This window comes from Pomacea canaliculata, linkage group LG9 (genome assembly GCF_003073045.1).
Source record: "Pomacea canaliculata isolate SZHN2017 linkage group LG9, ASM307304v1, whole genome shotgun sequence".
In the NCBI taxonomy this organism is placed as follows: domain Eukaryota; kingdom Metazoa; phylum Mollusca; class Gastropoda; order Architaenioglossa; family Ampullariidae; genus Pomacea; species Pomacea canaliculata.
In genome coordinates this window covers 21,261,668-21,274,497 of record NC_037598.1, presented here as the reverse complement: position 1 = coordinate 21,274,497, position 12,830 = coordinate 21,261,668, and the positions used below count along the sequence as shown (strand labels likewise).

The 12,830-nt window shown below is 41.7% G+C and overlaps 1 protein-coding gene across 6 annotated transcripts; it reads left to right on the top strand.

The window, feature by feature from the left end:
- Window positions 1-12,462, top strand: LOC112572601 (ankyrin repeat and death domain-containing protein 1B-like). Of its 6 annotated transcripts, XM_025252347.1 has the most exons (16): window positions 1-511; window positions 1,026-1,754; window positions 2,327-2,373; window positions 3,366-3,464; window positions 3,774-3,995; window positions 4,167-4,297; window positions 4,721-4,810; window positions 5,050-5,157; window positions 5,609-5,728; window positions 5,955-6,047; window positions 6,900-6,962; window positions 8,026-8,067; window positions 9,438-9,473; window positions 10,016-10,129; window positions 10,502-10,600; window positions 11,623-12,462. In XM_025252347.1, exons 7-16 carry the CDS (start codon window positions 4,760-4,762, stop codon window positions 11,767-11,769), a joined length of 873 nt encoding a protein of 290 aa, XP_025108132.1. In that variant the 5' UTR covers window positions 1-511; window positions 1,026-1,754; window positions 2,327-2,373; window positions 3,366-3,464; window positions 3,774-3,995; window positions 4,167-4,297; window positions 4,721-4,759; the 3' UTR covers window positions 11,770-12,462. The 6 variants fall into 6 exon arrangements, with proteins under 6 accessions (XP_025108132.1, XP_025108129.1, XP_025108133.1 ...); XM_025252344.1 differs by lacking the exon at window positions 2,327-2,373; XM_025252348.1 differs by lacking the exon at window positions 2,327-2,373 and having other exon boundaries at window positions 6,903-6,962; window positions 11,623-12,461.
- Window positions 12,463-12,830: the final 368 nt, after the last annotated feature.

Here is a 12,830-nt window from a genome sequence, read left to right as displayed (position 1 = left end):
TTATCCACTCCATGCCAGTTTACAGCAACCACTCCCCTCTCCTCTCTATCCCACTCTCTCAGCAGACTAAGTGGTTGGTAAGAAGCCAGGTCAGCAGTGTTCGAACTCTTTTGAAAGCATGGCAAACATGTGCGTGAATCACTACTACCACCCGACACCCGCTTTAAAACTACCCCCGAGAATCCATTCCTTAGCTCTGATGACGTCAAGTAAGAATGAAAATACCCGAAGCGAGGAGTAGTTGTTGAGCAGAGTCTCCCACCCGTGTGTTTATCACCAGTCGAACTCGCGCAGGTGTTCATTAGTTTCTCACCGGCGACGCGGGCAGTAGGAGGGCGGGCAGGTGAGAATCAAAGAAGCAGCTCCCAGTGGTGTACGTGTTCTTACGGCAACAAACCTTGAACTGTACACCTTCCAACTTCAACAATGGGACAGGTTGCGAGGAACATAACACAAGATTGGTAGCAACGTCCGGAGTTCGCATGGGGGACTTGGATCGCAGATACTGGGGGTAGGTTACCTGTGTTTTTACCTGCTAATGTCGAGAGCTTGTGACGTTAACGGTTAGGACACATCTCGGCGAGACAAACAGAGACAAAAACCTTTGTGTGTGTGTGTTTGCGACAGATGACTATAAGCGCTTTTGAAAAACAGTCGGGGTAAACAACGACTTAAAATGAGTTTCGTAAATGTGAGTGGCTCTGATATGTGTGTGTGTGTGTCATACGAGTACACACTGCTGCAGACTTCCTGTTGTGTCATTGATCTTGATTAATTTGGTGCTTTAAACTTAATAACACTGTAACCATCTACATTGTTAAAAAGAAATTTGCTTTGTACTATGTGAAGTATTTTAAACACGAGAAACCCCGAACTGAATGCCTCCTTTCTTCTGAAGCTAAATCTTACACTTTCGCAAGTGCACCTGCGCTCACCGACCATACAATGTCTCTTTGATAATTTTTTTTTCAAGCAGTTACATTTCAATTTATAATATGTTCATTAAAAATGTATTTACGTTGCAGAAGGTTGTGGGATGGGCTGTTAGCCTGCTGTGAACATCGTGCCTCCATGCACGTGACATGAATAACGTTACCAATATCAGCTTCGAGAATTTCATCGATTTCAGGATTTATTTGTGATCCCATGGCGTGATATTAATGACAGTTCGAATAGTGTCTGGCAAGAATGAAGAGATCAATATACAGACTGATAAGCCAGCGCAGGGCAACTCAACGATAACCAGAATTCAGTAGAGCGCTGCAGTTCATGGAATTACCCAGGGAAGGAAGGGAGCCGGGGAGAGAGAGAGACGAATACAAACGAGCGATTAAAGATCATGTTGATGAGATATCATTTGTTTAAGAAGGAGAAATCACACGACTTGAACTGGCGATCGCAAACTGTCGAGGAAACTCCAGTTGGCCAGGACCTGGAGAAGATTTGAGACCTACCAGAATCACGTGATCACATGACGTTACAGTAGTTATCGATGAGCTGCGTTATCACGTGACTTTTCTGTGTCTCCGATCTTCGTCGTAATAATACTTCGTGCTAGCCAGTGACCATCGGGGAGATGATGACGCTGTAACCGTTGTGGGGGAACCTGCCCGATTGTGATGACATTGTACGCGTCATTATGACGTCATTGATTCGTAGAGCGGCCTGTTGTCGTCATTAATCCCATCAGCCTTTTGAACGGGGAAAACTTGCAGATGGATCACGTGGTCGGTGTGGAACAAGACAGTGAGCAGGTTAGTGTGTGTGTGTGCGTGCGCGTGCGTATGAGAGAGAGAGAAAAAAGTATGCACCAGTCCGAGTTCCTTAACATTACATTTTACTCACGCGCAATCAAAGCGTGACGCAGGAACGTCCTACCTGCGTGCCCGTCATACGAGAACATTCATTTACATAAAAGGTAAGAGAGATCATTCAGGTGACTACGCCATTTTCTGTTGGAAACGACACCCTGCGAGGACAAGGGGACATCGGACGAATGAAAGGCTGCAAAGGTCACATTATCGACTTCTTAAGGTCATTCTGAATACAGATAAGTTCATTATGAAGTCTCAATACTTTGGAAAGACTAGGGTTAAGGCACACGGTTCAATGCAAGAGAAAAGAACGCCGTTCACCTGTCAGGTGTTGCTACACAGTAGCACGTACACTCAACGGTTCAGTACACTTGAGACCATAATGAACTTAGACTGCTCCATTCAAGCGTAACGTTTTGGGCCATAAATAGCTATTCAGTACAAAATCATAGAGCAGGATACTAGTTTATTATCTCGTGCGAGAACTGATTATATTTTGCTGTATTGCACAGGCCAAGGACTTGTGTACAATCCGGGGTTCATAACGAGGCATAACGAGGTCAGGTTTTATTCATCACTAAAACATTTAATGTTTGGGAGATAATTAGACAAAATGCTCCCACCCCACCTCTAGATCTCTTCAAAGTGATCATGCATGACTTCACAGTCACTGACAGACGGGTAGACTTGTTGGCGTGCCTGACCTTCTTATGCATACAGAACAGACGAGAGTGGTAAGAGAGCAGACGAGTGGTAAGATAGGTATCTGTAGACAGCAAGGGGAGGAGAAGGTCGATCGGGATGATATCGCCTCCTCCCCAACTCCTCCCAGAGAAGAACAGCAGGGAAAGTGTTATTGTAGTCGTTACGAAGAAATGGGGGGTGGGAGAAAGGAAAAGCCTTTGATGGATCGGCCGCTTGGCTGACACGTGATGCAATACACTCACTACGCATGTCAGGGCAAGCACGCTTAGGCCACAAGACGAGTTGGTGGCTGTTAATAATGTATTGCAATTTCTACGGTTTACTTCATTTTATTTCTTTGCTTTTTACTGGTTTTATTTTTAATTACACCCCTTTTTGATCAAAGGGTGATTTCTAAACTTCGTCTAATTCTGTTTCATCAGGCATTCTCTTTTTCTGGAAGATTGCAATCACTAATATCGATAAAAAGAAAGAAAGCCGGTTACTATCTACTTTATCTAATCGATAGTTCATATCACCTCACTCTCTTCGCTCCCTCCCTCTCTCTCACGAGGTGGTAGTGGGTGAGCTGGCATTAGGATAGTCTTCAGATAGGTCTCAAGATAAATGATAAAAGAAGGACGTTAACAAGAAGGCCTTGTACATAATAATACTAACAGTCAGATAACGATAAAACTTAGATATCCGCATTTGATCTCATGGAACTAATTAGACACTGAGCTAATGAGCTTTTTACAACGTTCAGATTTGACACCAAAATTAATTGCTTACTAATTGGGTGTATTTATACACTGCAAAGTTAAAAGAAGCCAAGAGTATTTTGTTGGTTGCTGTTTCTATTTATAGAGCCCTATTCATGCTGCATGTACGAGCGGAGACGTTTCAGGTGTGACAGCATGCATTGAGGACACCACCCAGCCTCGAGCGCTGGTCAACAAGTACCACGTGAGTATATTATAATACCTCTTGACTGTATCATGGTACCTCGTAAGTGCATCGTAGTATCATGTGGAATGTGTCGCAGTGTGTGCCCTAGCAGCAAGTGAGTGAATCGGAATGTCGAGTACGTATCGTAATACCTCGTTAGTGTATCGTAGTAAACGTGAGTGTATAGTAGTACCGCCTGTCGTTTGGACTCCAGAAAAACTATTTAAAATTCTTTAGTCGAGAAAAATATCTTAATTAGTCACATGTACCTTAATTGGTGCTGAAGCCTAAGGCTCTATTGATCAAAGTCTGTCCCTTTGAATGCAGGAAGGCCTGACTCCGCTTCACGCAGCAGCGCTGAGCGGCAGTGCGCGTGCGTGTGACGTCATGCGGGTCCTTCTGGAACATGGCGCGGAAGTGAACGCGCAGACACTCGGCGACGAGAACACCGCCTTACATCTCGTGGTAGAGAATGGTGTCTTCCCGAGAGACTTCAATATCATCGCTTTTCTCATCGAGAATGGCATCAGTCTGTCTGTCCGAAACAGGGTACCTAGGGTGTCAACTATTATCGAACCTTGTATTTGTTTCTTTCCTTTTTTTCACTGTCTTCTGTGTTCGTTTGTTTGTTTCTTCTTAACATTTTTTCTTTTTTTTTTCAAAGTTCTTTCGAATTTTCTTAGTCTCTTTCATTGTTTACATCTGTTCGTCTGCCAACAGAAACTGCGCACTGCTTACGACTGTGCCATGGGGCTCGGACATGATGACGTCGCTGCGATCACTGGAGGGGTCAGTGCCCGAGAGGTCAGGTGTGGAATGTCTACAAAGAGAAGACTGGCCTCAGATACGGAGTCAGTTGTACTCGTATTTTTATGATTAAAATCTTACGTGCATTTTCATTATTCTTTTGTTAAATATTGCAATAACTTTGACAATTTGAACAATCCATAAAGAACCCGACCAAAACTATCTGCAAGCATGTGGATTTGAGACTCATGGAGGATGATGACAAACTGAAAGTCTTCGAAATAATTTTATATACTTGGGTTTTCACTGATTCCCATCAGTGATGAGTAGGGATATAGTTCTCGAAGATATGATTGCAAGAGACATATCTAACTGGACAGGAATTTTAAAATTTTAACAAGGAAATAATTGCTAAAACAGAAAAGACACATACGCACTGTAAAGATAAGCCAAATAATACGATGTGATAATATATGGTGTCAGGATAATCTAAGAAAGGTAAGGCATACATATTTTCGTGTTTACAGCCCTGTATCTCAGAAGCCGTGTTGAACAGCGATCTCAAGATGTTGGAGGAGGCTATACGGCTCGGAGGGAATCCAAACATAATTAACAAGGTAACACTGACTACGAATGTGAAGATTGTTTAAATCCCAGGTATGAGAGAGTAATGACTTTTGGTCATGGATCACTGTACTGAAAAAATATTGTTTTTATTTTTCTTGCGTGAACTTCAATGGCAGTAATAAGTGTGTATATGCATGTGTGCGCGTGCGTGTATGTGTGTATATGTGTGTGGTGTGTGTGTGTATACGTGTGTGTGTGTGTGTGTGTGTACGTGTGTGTGCGCGTGCAGCATGGTGCTGCAGCTATCCACTACGCGGTGACGCACTGCTCGCTCCCCGTGATGGATGTGCTGGAGAAGCTCGTGGATGCCGGCGCTGACGTCAATCTTCGAGATGATGTGTGTGTTACGTGTTTTTTTCCCGTCATAGTTCTCTGTATTGCGTCACAACACTGTTTTCTGCGTAACACTTACGACACAACCACGCAGCGACCACACACATCACGTGACTACCATCCAAAGCACTTGCCCTACAGACTATAGACCCTCACTAGGCACTGTACACCGCACAACTTTAGGAGGCTCACAACATTTTACAAACCAGAAACGTGGTTAGAATGTAGGTTTGATGTTGGGTTAGTTTTAAGGTAGGATTAGATTTTCCTGTTTCATATTGTGTCATGGAGTCCACAAACATCTATGTCGTGCGCTTTCTAGTAGTGTAAAGGTCACCATGAAGGACTGAGTGGTGGAAGAAATGGTGAGTGTGGAGTTGATGTGTCATGGAGGTGTATCGAGACGCTGCTTGTATGGGTCATCTACAATCTACATGTCTCGTGTTTTTATGCAGGAAGGGGACAACGTGTTGAACCTGGCTATCAAGAACAAGCAACTCTGGGAAAATGAGCAGATGGCAGAAGTAGTTATCTTCCTTCTCAACTGTGGCGCTGAGGCTTCCTTCAAAGATCTGGTGTGTGTGTGTAATTGATGCTAGGATTTCTGAAAATACAATAACAAGGTTTGTAGATATTGAAAAACTGTGTCAAGCATGTATTCAAACCAACGCAGTCTTGCCTGTAACATAGCCTTTAAGTAAGTTTGTGGAAAAAAAAATAGTAAAGAAACAAAGCAAGAAAGTGAGAAAAAGACTGAGTGGAAAATAAAGGGAAATTTTAAACTATGAGGTTTCTTTTCAGGACGGTAAAGATGCGTTCGACCTGGCCGGCGAGAGGGGCTACCACGACATCCTCGAGATACTGAGGAGGCCACAAATGACCCCGCGCCCTACGGTTCGTATACACAGACCCTTAACTTTCTATGAATACTTTTTGTTTATCGTAAATCGAACCATCGTAAGTCGGGCACTGTCTGACTTCATTACTAGTGTTCAACGATGATGAGTGTTAGTAATGCGAAATGAACCACAATTTGTAAGCAGAAGAAAAAAAACCCATATAATCTAGTTGACACAGTTGCTGGGAAGATAAAGGATGGCTAAAATGTACATGGCTAAATCGTAGGTTGACCACTGAAGATGACCTCCACGTATAGTTCATGTGTTTGTAATTACTTGTTTGTTTGTTTGTTTGTTTGTTTGTTTGTTTTTACAATGTTCCTGGTGCTGGACTGGGGAACACATTATCTTTGTCTGTTGTCTCTCTCACACTTTGCAACCACATTGTCAATCAACTGTGACCGATGGTCACATCGTCTAAAAATACACACATCCATTTTCGCTCTTATATGACTGTTAAAATGTCTTGGTTCTTTTTTTCTTTTTGTTCTCAAAAACCTCAGCACCGAGCTGGTCAGCGCATTTGAAAAGCTTTTATGCCATGTACTCTCGATGGAAAATTTTTTTCGACAAAATATTTACCTTTTATTTTATTCTTCATGCATTCCCTCAGCATTCCTCTTACATACGCACGGAAGAGTATTTGAAGTCAAGTTATCCACGGGTTTCAACTACAGTTAGCATTAGTCTTTAAGATAACGACCCCTACTTCAGGAAATCATGTGAAAAAAAAAAAAAAAACTCGTGTGTTTTGTGTAAGCAGAAAGGTAGGTGTACTTGGTTTGTTTAGCTCATAGTTTGAGTGAGTAAATGACATTTTATGTTCAACATCTTCAACATTGTAAAGCAGGAAGAGGACCGAATGGAACCCATACCGGAAGAAGAGCCTGAAGCAAGTATCACATCCCTGGTATAATGCAGTCAAGATTCAATATGTTTGAACAACATAATAACACATGATGTACTAATTATATAATTTGTTTCTGATACGTCTATATCTATGAAATCCGTTTCTGTGTTTACATTAGCGGCCATATCCTGACTTTCACTGAAGTTTACTGAGAAGCCTTGACGACTAACGACTAACAGTTGTTTAGCTTCTTGCGGATTGTATCGTACTAAAAGCCTGTGGGTTTTATTGTTTATGAACAAGATGCAAACTGATTATAGCCACTGATTAAAGTCTTCATTGAGAATCCAGAACACATGAACACTAAGAAAAAAATCAGACTGAAAAATGCAGGGGGTCTCTCAACAAATCAACAATTTTAGTGTAAAAGCACATGGGTGTATCTTGTCAAACAGCAGAAAACTTGAATTTGTGAGATGAATGTGCTTTCATACAATAATATTTAGTGGCACATGTCACACAACTATCTTAACCTTGTCTGTCTGTAACATTAACCTGAGTTGATTACTTAACCTCCTTCGCAAAAAAAAAGGAGAAAATTACTTACAAAGTCACATAACAAACAATGAGTATTAATATTAAAAACTTGCCACGTGTGAAAAGTTAACTGACTGACTTTTTTGTTTTAAATTGAATATATATATATCACTATGGGTGTGCGTGTATGCTCATGTGTTCCTGTATATAGAGGTATGCATTGCCTTTCACTTGAACGTGTGTGTGTGTGCGCGCGCGCGTACGAGTGTATGCTAGAGGGGGACGTTTGTGTGTGTGTGTGCCTTGTACGTCCGAGTGTGTGTATGAGTTTGATAGTGTACATGCCTTTTTTGTGGAATGCTGACAAATGTATTCATGCAATTCTTCTGTATCAGTGCATATCAACAGTTTGCAAATTTCTTTGTGTGTGTGACAGAGAGGTAGAAGGATAGAGAAAGAATGAGAAATTGAAAGTTTGTGCGTGTGTGGAGGTTACAATAAGGACAGCTCTAAGACCTGATGTTAGACCGCAGGTATATACTAACACCCCATTTCTTCTCTCCCTTCCCACGGACATTGTTTCCAGACACCCGAGGAGGAAACAGAAGTCGAGAGCGAAGCTGAGGACGTGAGTACCCAGGGTGGCGCACATGTCACCATGACCTCCCCAGGTTCTCGCTTTCTTTCATGTATTCACTGCTACACTCGCTGGACTGGTCCCCACCCCTAGTACTCACCTCCCTTCTGAATCGGTGTGGCATTTTCTTTGAGTCGTTGTTTTATTTATTTGGTTTTCACGTGGTTAACATCGAGATGACGACTGCTGTGGCTTCCTCTATGTGTGTGTGTGGTGGAGGTGGGGTGTGTGGTGAATTTCAAGGATGGGTTATGGTGGGTGAGCATCCATAACCATGTTGTTGTGACCCCTATTTATTTATCTTATTGTTTGAAGTTTAAATTCCAGCTTCATTGACAATGTTACTCGGTGTCTCAGTGTAGCCCCAGTGGGTCGAGATGCATGTTCATTTGTTTTCTGTGCCTGGTGTTTGACTGTCGGTTATGAGCTTCTGACAAGTACAAACAAGGACATCGCTAAATACTGTCTCTATCCCTCTAACTTTAACCTTTGTATTTTCTCCACAGTGTGCTTCTGTTCTTGTTTTTGATGATGATGTAGCTTTGTTGGTGGACAGCGGTGTGTATAGCGACTTAATCATCCATCATCCTTACTTGCTGCTGTTTGTATACCTGTAAATATGTACATGTATGTCAGTTCTTATTATCTGCTGTAAACAGTACTTGATTCACCTCTCATGTACACACGAGTTGCTGCTATAGAAAATTAGTATATGCTTAAGTATATTTTTAGCATAAGTTTAAGTATAAGTTAAGTATGTGTGCATATATATTGAAATAAGTATGGAACCTGGTTTTATAAGTTTTGTTATTGTTGACTGTCTAACACGGGAATCATATGAGTTACATAAAATCCTGTGTCGTCGATGAGCTAGGCTACGAAACGTGCAGCGAAAACAGTTTTAATGAAGGTTAATTGAGAGAGATACATGTAAACAAGAATTTAAGTCCTTACAGTATATTTCCTGGTCACATAAAAATCACAGAATAATAAATAAAAACAAACAAACAAACAAACAAAATCTGGGAAGGAAACTATAGAGCACCCGTGGAAAGCCCAGGCAAACATGGAGAGAAGTTGAAAACACCACGCACTAAGTGACCTGGGTTGCGAATTATTTTATTTGTTCCTCATCCGATTTACAACAGAAATGTCATCGACTTGATAACCTCGAGGACGAGACTCACCATGCCTCACAGCAAGAGACAGTGTGCGAGTCAGTGTTGATTATGTGTGAAGCCAAAGTGAAGTGTTTATTTCCTATTTGATGTGCACAACAACTGAAAGCAGAATGGTCAAGGGTCATACAATCTATATCAACACATTTCTCATTGACTTCCTGTTTTATCTGTCTGTTTCAGAAACAGCCGGCGGCTGATGTGAACACTCCAAACTCTGTAAGTGCATTTCTGTAATCGTGGTACTTGAAACACTTGTCATTTCTGGGTGGGAGAGGGTGGGGTTAGGGTTAGGGTGGGTAGGGTGTGTAGCTTCCTGTATTTCAGAGATGATGGGGTAGGGTGGGGTTAGGGTGGGGTAGGGTGTGTAGCTACCTGTATTTCAGAGATAATGTCACATTTGTCACTGCCTTGTTACTTATCACGTGATTTGTCAAAGTTATCGTGGCATACACATTGTAAAGTACTTTATGTAAACATTGGCATTTACCCACACTCAATCCAATCCTAACCCAAGGTAAATCAAAGCGCGCGCACGAATACTTACATCACGTGATTGTTTTACTCAGCGATAGGTAATCATTTAGAGTTTAAGATGAATGCTATTAGGCAGTTCTTTCTTGAAGAAGATATTGTCATGTTCCATGCTCGTTACTATGACATTGTAAGTGGCAAGATGGCTGAATGGTGGCTTGAGCTAAATTCTAGTTCAGCACACGTTTATATCAATGGTATACCACGTGATCCATACACCGTGGCAGGAGGGGCTGTATCCGATCCACCTGGCTGTACAGAAGGAGGAGTCGCAGGACAGGACAGTGGAAGTAGATTCAGTCATCCAGCAAGGCGCAAGGGTCAACCAGACCATCGAGCAGGTAGGTCAAGTTGTGTCGAGGGTTATGAGTACCCGACCCTTAGCACTAGAACGAGTAGTGTCAAGAGCTATTACACAAAGAGTAGGTGTAACTGAACCTGAACCAGGTAGATCAGAGAAAAGTTTTAAAATACATTCAGTTTTTGTCTCAGACTTGAAATAACTTGCAAACATAGGTCACGTGACAGTGCTGGATACTGGATTTAAATGTATTCTTGATTTTCCTTCGACTTCTGTTTGACTGGTGGTTTCAAGGTTAATTCTTGTTAAGAGTTCTGTTTCCCAAAAGAGCGTTCATCCTTTAATATATTTCTCAACTTGTACCCGGCAAAACGTCAGCTCTTCAGTAACAGTCTTACCTGCCTTTCCACAGACCGGAAACACTGCCTTGCACCTGTGCGCCGTCCTCAACCACAGCGACACTGCAGATCAGCTTCTGCGCCATGGTGTGGACCTCAGCCTGAAGAACAAGGTGAGAACATTACAATTACACCTTGTTCATTACATCCTACACCCACAATCTGTAAAGAACATTTATAAACATACAAAAGAGAACTCTTTTTTAGCGGATTTAGCCTTCTGGGTGTTGACTTGCTTGGTTGTTATGACTCGGGGTTAACCGTTTTTATGTATAATAAATAGTTGTTGATTTGTGTATTTATATTTAAGAGGGTTGATTCTGGTTGACGTGAGCTTCAACATCCCGACATCAGTTCACTTTGGAGAGGGTGTAAGAAAGTAAGGGGTTGCCGTGAGATAATGAAACATCTGTTGATGCCCAACAGGGGATTGGGTTAGTGGCTGTAAGCAAAGTGATGCTGTATTGCTGCTACTGCTCGATGTGAACTGATGTATAGCTGAGGAACAACATCATGCAAGCACTGATTGCCCACAATGACACATCGCTGTCACTTGAGTCTCCGGTCTGCTTTGTACCCGGAAATGATATCACTGCGATCAGTAGTGGATGCTCCTTTTCACATCAACCGTGACATATTTATATATATATCACTCACACACACACAACTCTTTCACAGACACACGCACACACACTCACATCTCAAATATGTTTATACGTATATATACAGAGAGAGTGAATGAACAAGAGAAAAATATAGAAAAATAAGATAGAAAGATAAAGAGAGAGAGAAGGAGAAAGAAGGGGAGAGAGAAAGGTTACGTCGCTATGACTGCACATGCCTTAGAACTTTTTGTGGTCATCGCAGATGACACACTGTGACATGTCAGAGTTCAAAAGACTTTGAACCTAGAATCATCCTTCTTGTTGTTGTTGCTGCTGCTGCTGCTGCTGCTGTTGTTGTTGTTGTTGTTGTTTTACTTAATGACCCCATCGAACAATTCGAGTTTCTTTATTTTTAACATATATCGATAGATACTGGAGCAAATGTATCTACTCTACCTTTTATGGCAGACGAATATAAGAGATGGTGATGTTTATTTTATGTTGTGTTACTTATTTGCACACATTCTCAGGACGGGAAAACGGCTTACGACCTGGCGAAAGAGAGAGGTCATCGAGGTGTCATGGCGGTGATCGAGGCCAAACTAAAGGGGACGCAGGATAAGATGGAGACGGAGAAGGAGAAGGAGAAGAAGTCTGGTTCCTGTCACATACTATGATATTCGTAGCCTGACACATACTGTGACACCCTGGCCTGACAGATCTTGGTGCAGGTCTGTAGGTTACAGACTGAAAGTGTAACAGACTGATGTATCACAATCAACAGACCTAGGTGAATTCATGGGAGACGCAGACGACACGGACTTGTGTGGCAAAACTGATCTTTTTGTGCATAAGTTCATGGTGACAAACTTTGCTTGTGTAATTATTCGTTATTTTACTTTTTGTCGTTCATCCTCCATCAAAACACGATCATTGTTACATATTAATGAAATTACCTGGTATTTCTTCGTTCACCTGCAACGGAACACACACGCACGCACGCACATGCCAGATAATGTCAGTCATGTTTTTATTCCTGCAGATTTTTTTCTGAAGGACTACAGCAACCAAAACAAACAAATAAAAATCAATGGATGACAATAACTAGACATTTGAAAAAAAATGCAAGATACTTTACAAGATTTGTGTACTTCAGTGTGTGCAATATGATGTCAATACATTTTTCTCTTACTTCTTTGATTTTTTTGTGATGAAAATAAAAGAGAAAGAACTGAGTCTTCCCTCTTTTACCTTTGCGATATTGTGACTATTGTGTTGTAAACGCTTGAGACTCCAGTACAACCGATGTTGCGTACAGCGCTTCGTTACAAGGGAGACAATTCATGAAAACTGGATCATCCTCATGCCTCTGATACGGCGTTGCTTCCCCTACATCGCTGTGGCACTAACACTTTCCTTTCCATCTTGTAGTTTTGGCTTTCAATTTAACGACAAAAAAAAAAAAAAAAAAAATTCACTCACTGGTTTCAGAAAAAAATCTCCATTATATAGTATCTTTAAGTAGATCATGCAATAAAATATTAGGAACATGCATGGCCTATTGATCAGATGGTGTTGTGGCTAGGTCTCTCATCACCAGGTAACTGGGTACAGATCCCGTTGTATCTTGCAGGGGGTGTAGGCCTAGTTATGAAGCGAGAGTAGGTCGTTGTCCTCTGGGTACTATTGGAAATTCATGGACAGCCCTTGTTTCTGCATTAATTTAAGAAAGTATAAA

Excerpts from the sequence above, each read along its gene's own strand:
- LOC112572601 (XM_025252344.1), top strand. The coding sequence starts at position 4,760 with ATGTTGGAGGAGGCTATACGGCTCGGAGGGAATCCAAACATAATTAAC. Across the intron at positions 6,048-6,899 it reads AAATGACCCCGCGCCCTACG|CAGGAAGAGGACCGAATGGA; the intron begins GTTCGTATACAC and ends AACATTGTAAAG. Across the intron at positions 9,474-10,015 it reads ATGTGAACACTCCAAACTCT|GAGGGGCTGTATCCGATCCA; the intron begins GTAAGTGCATTT and ends ACACCGTGGCAG.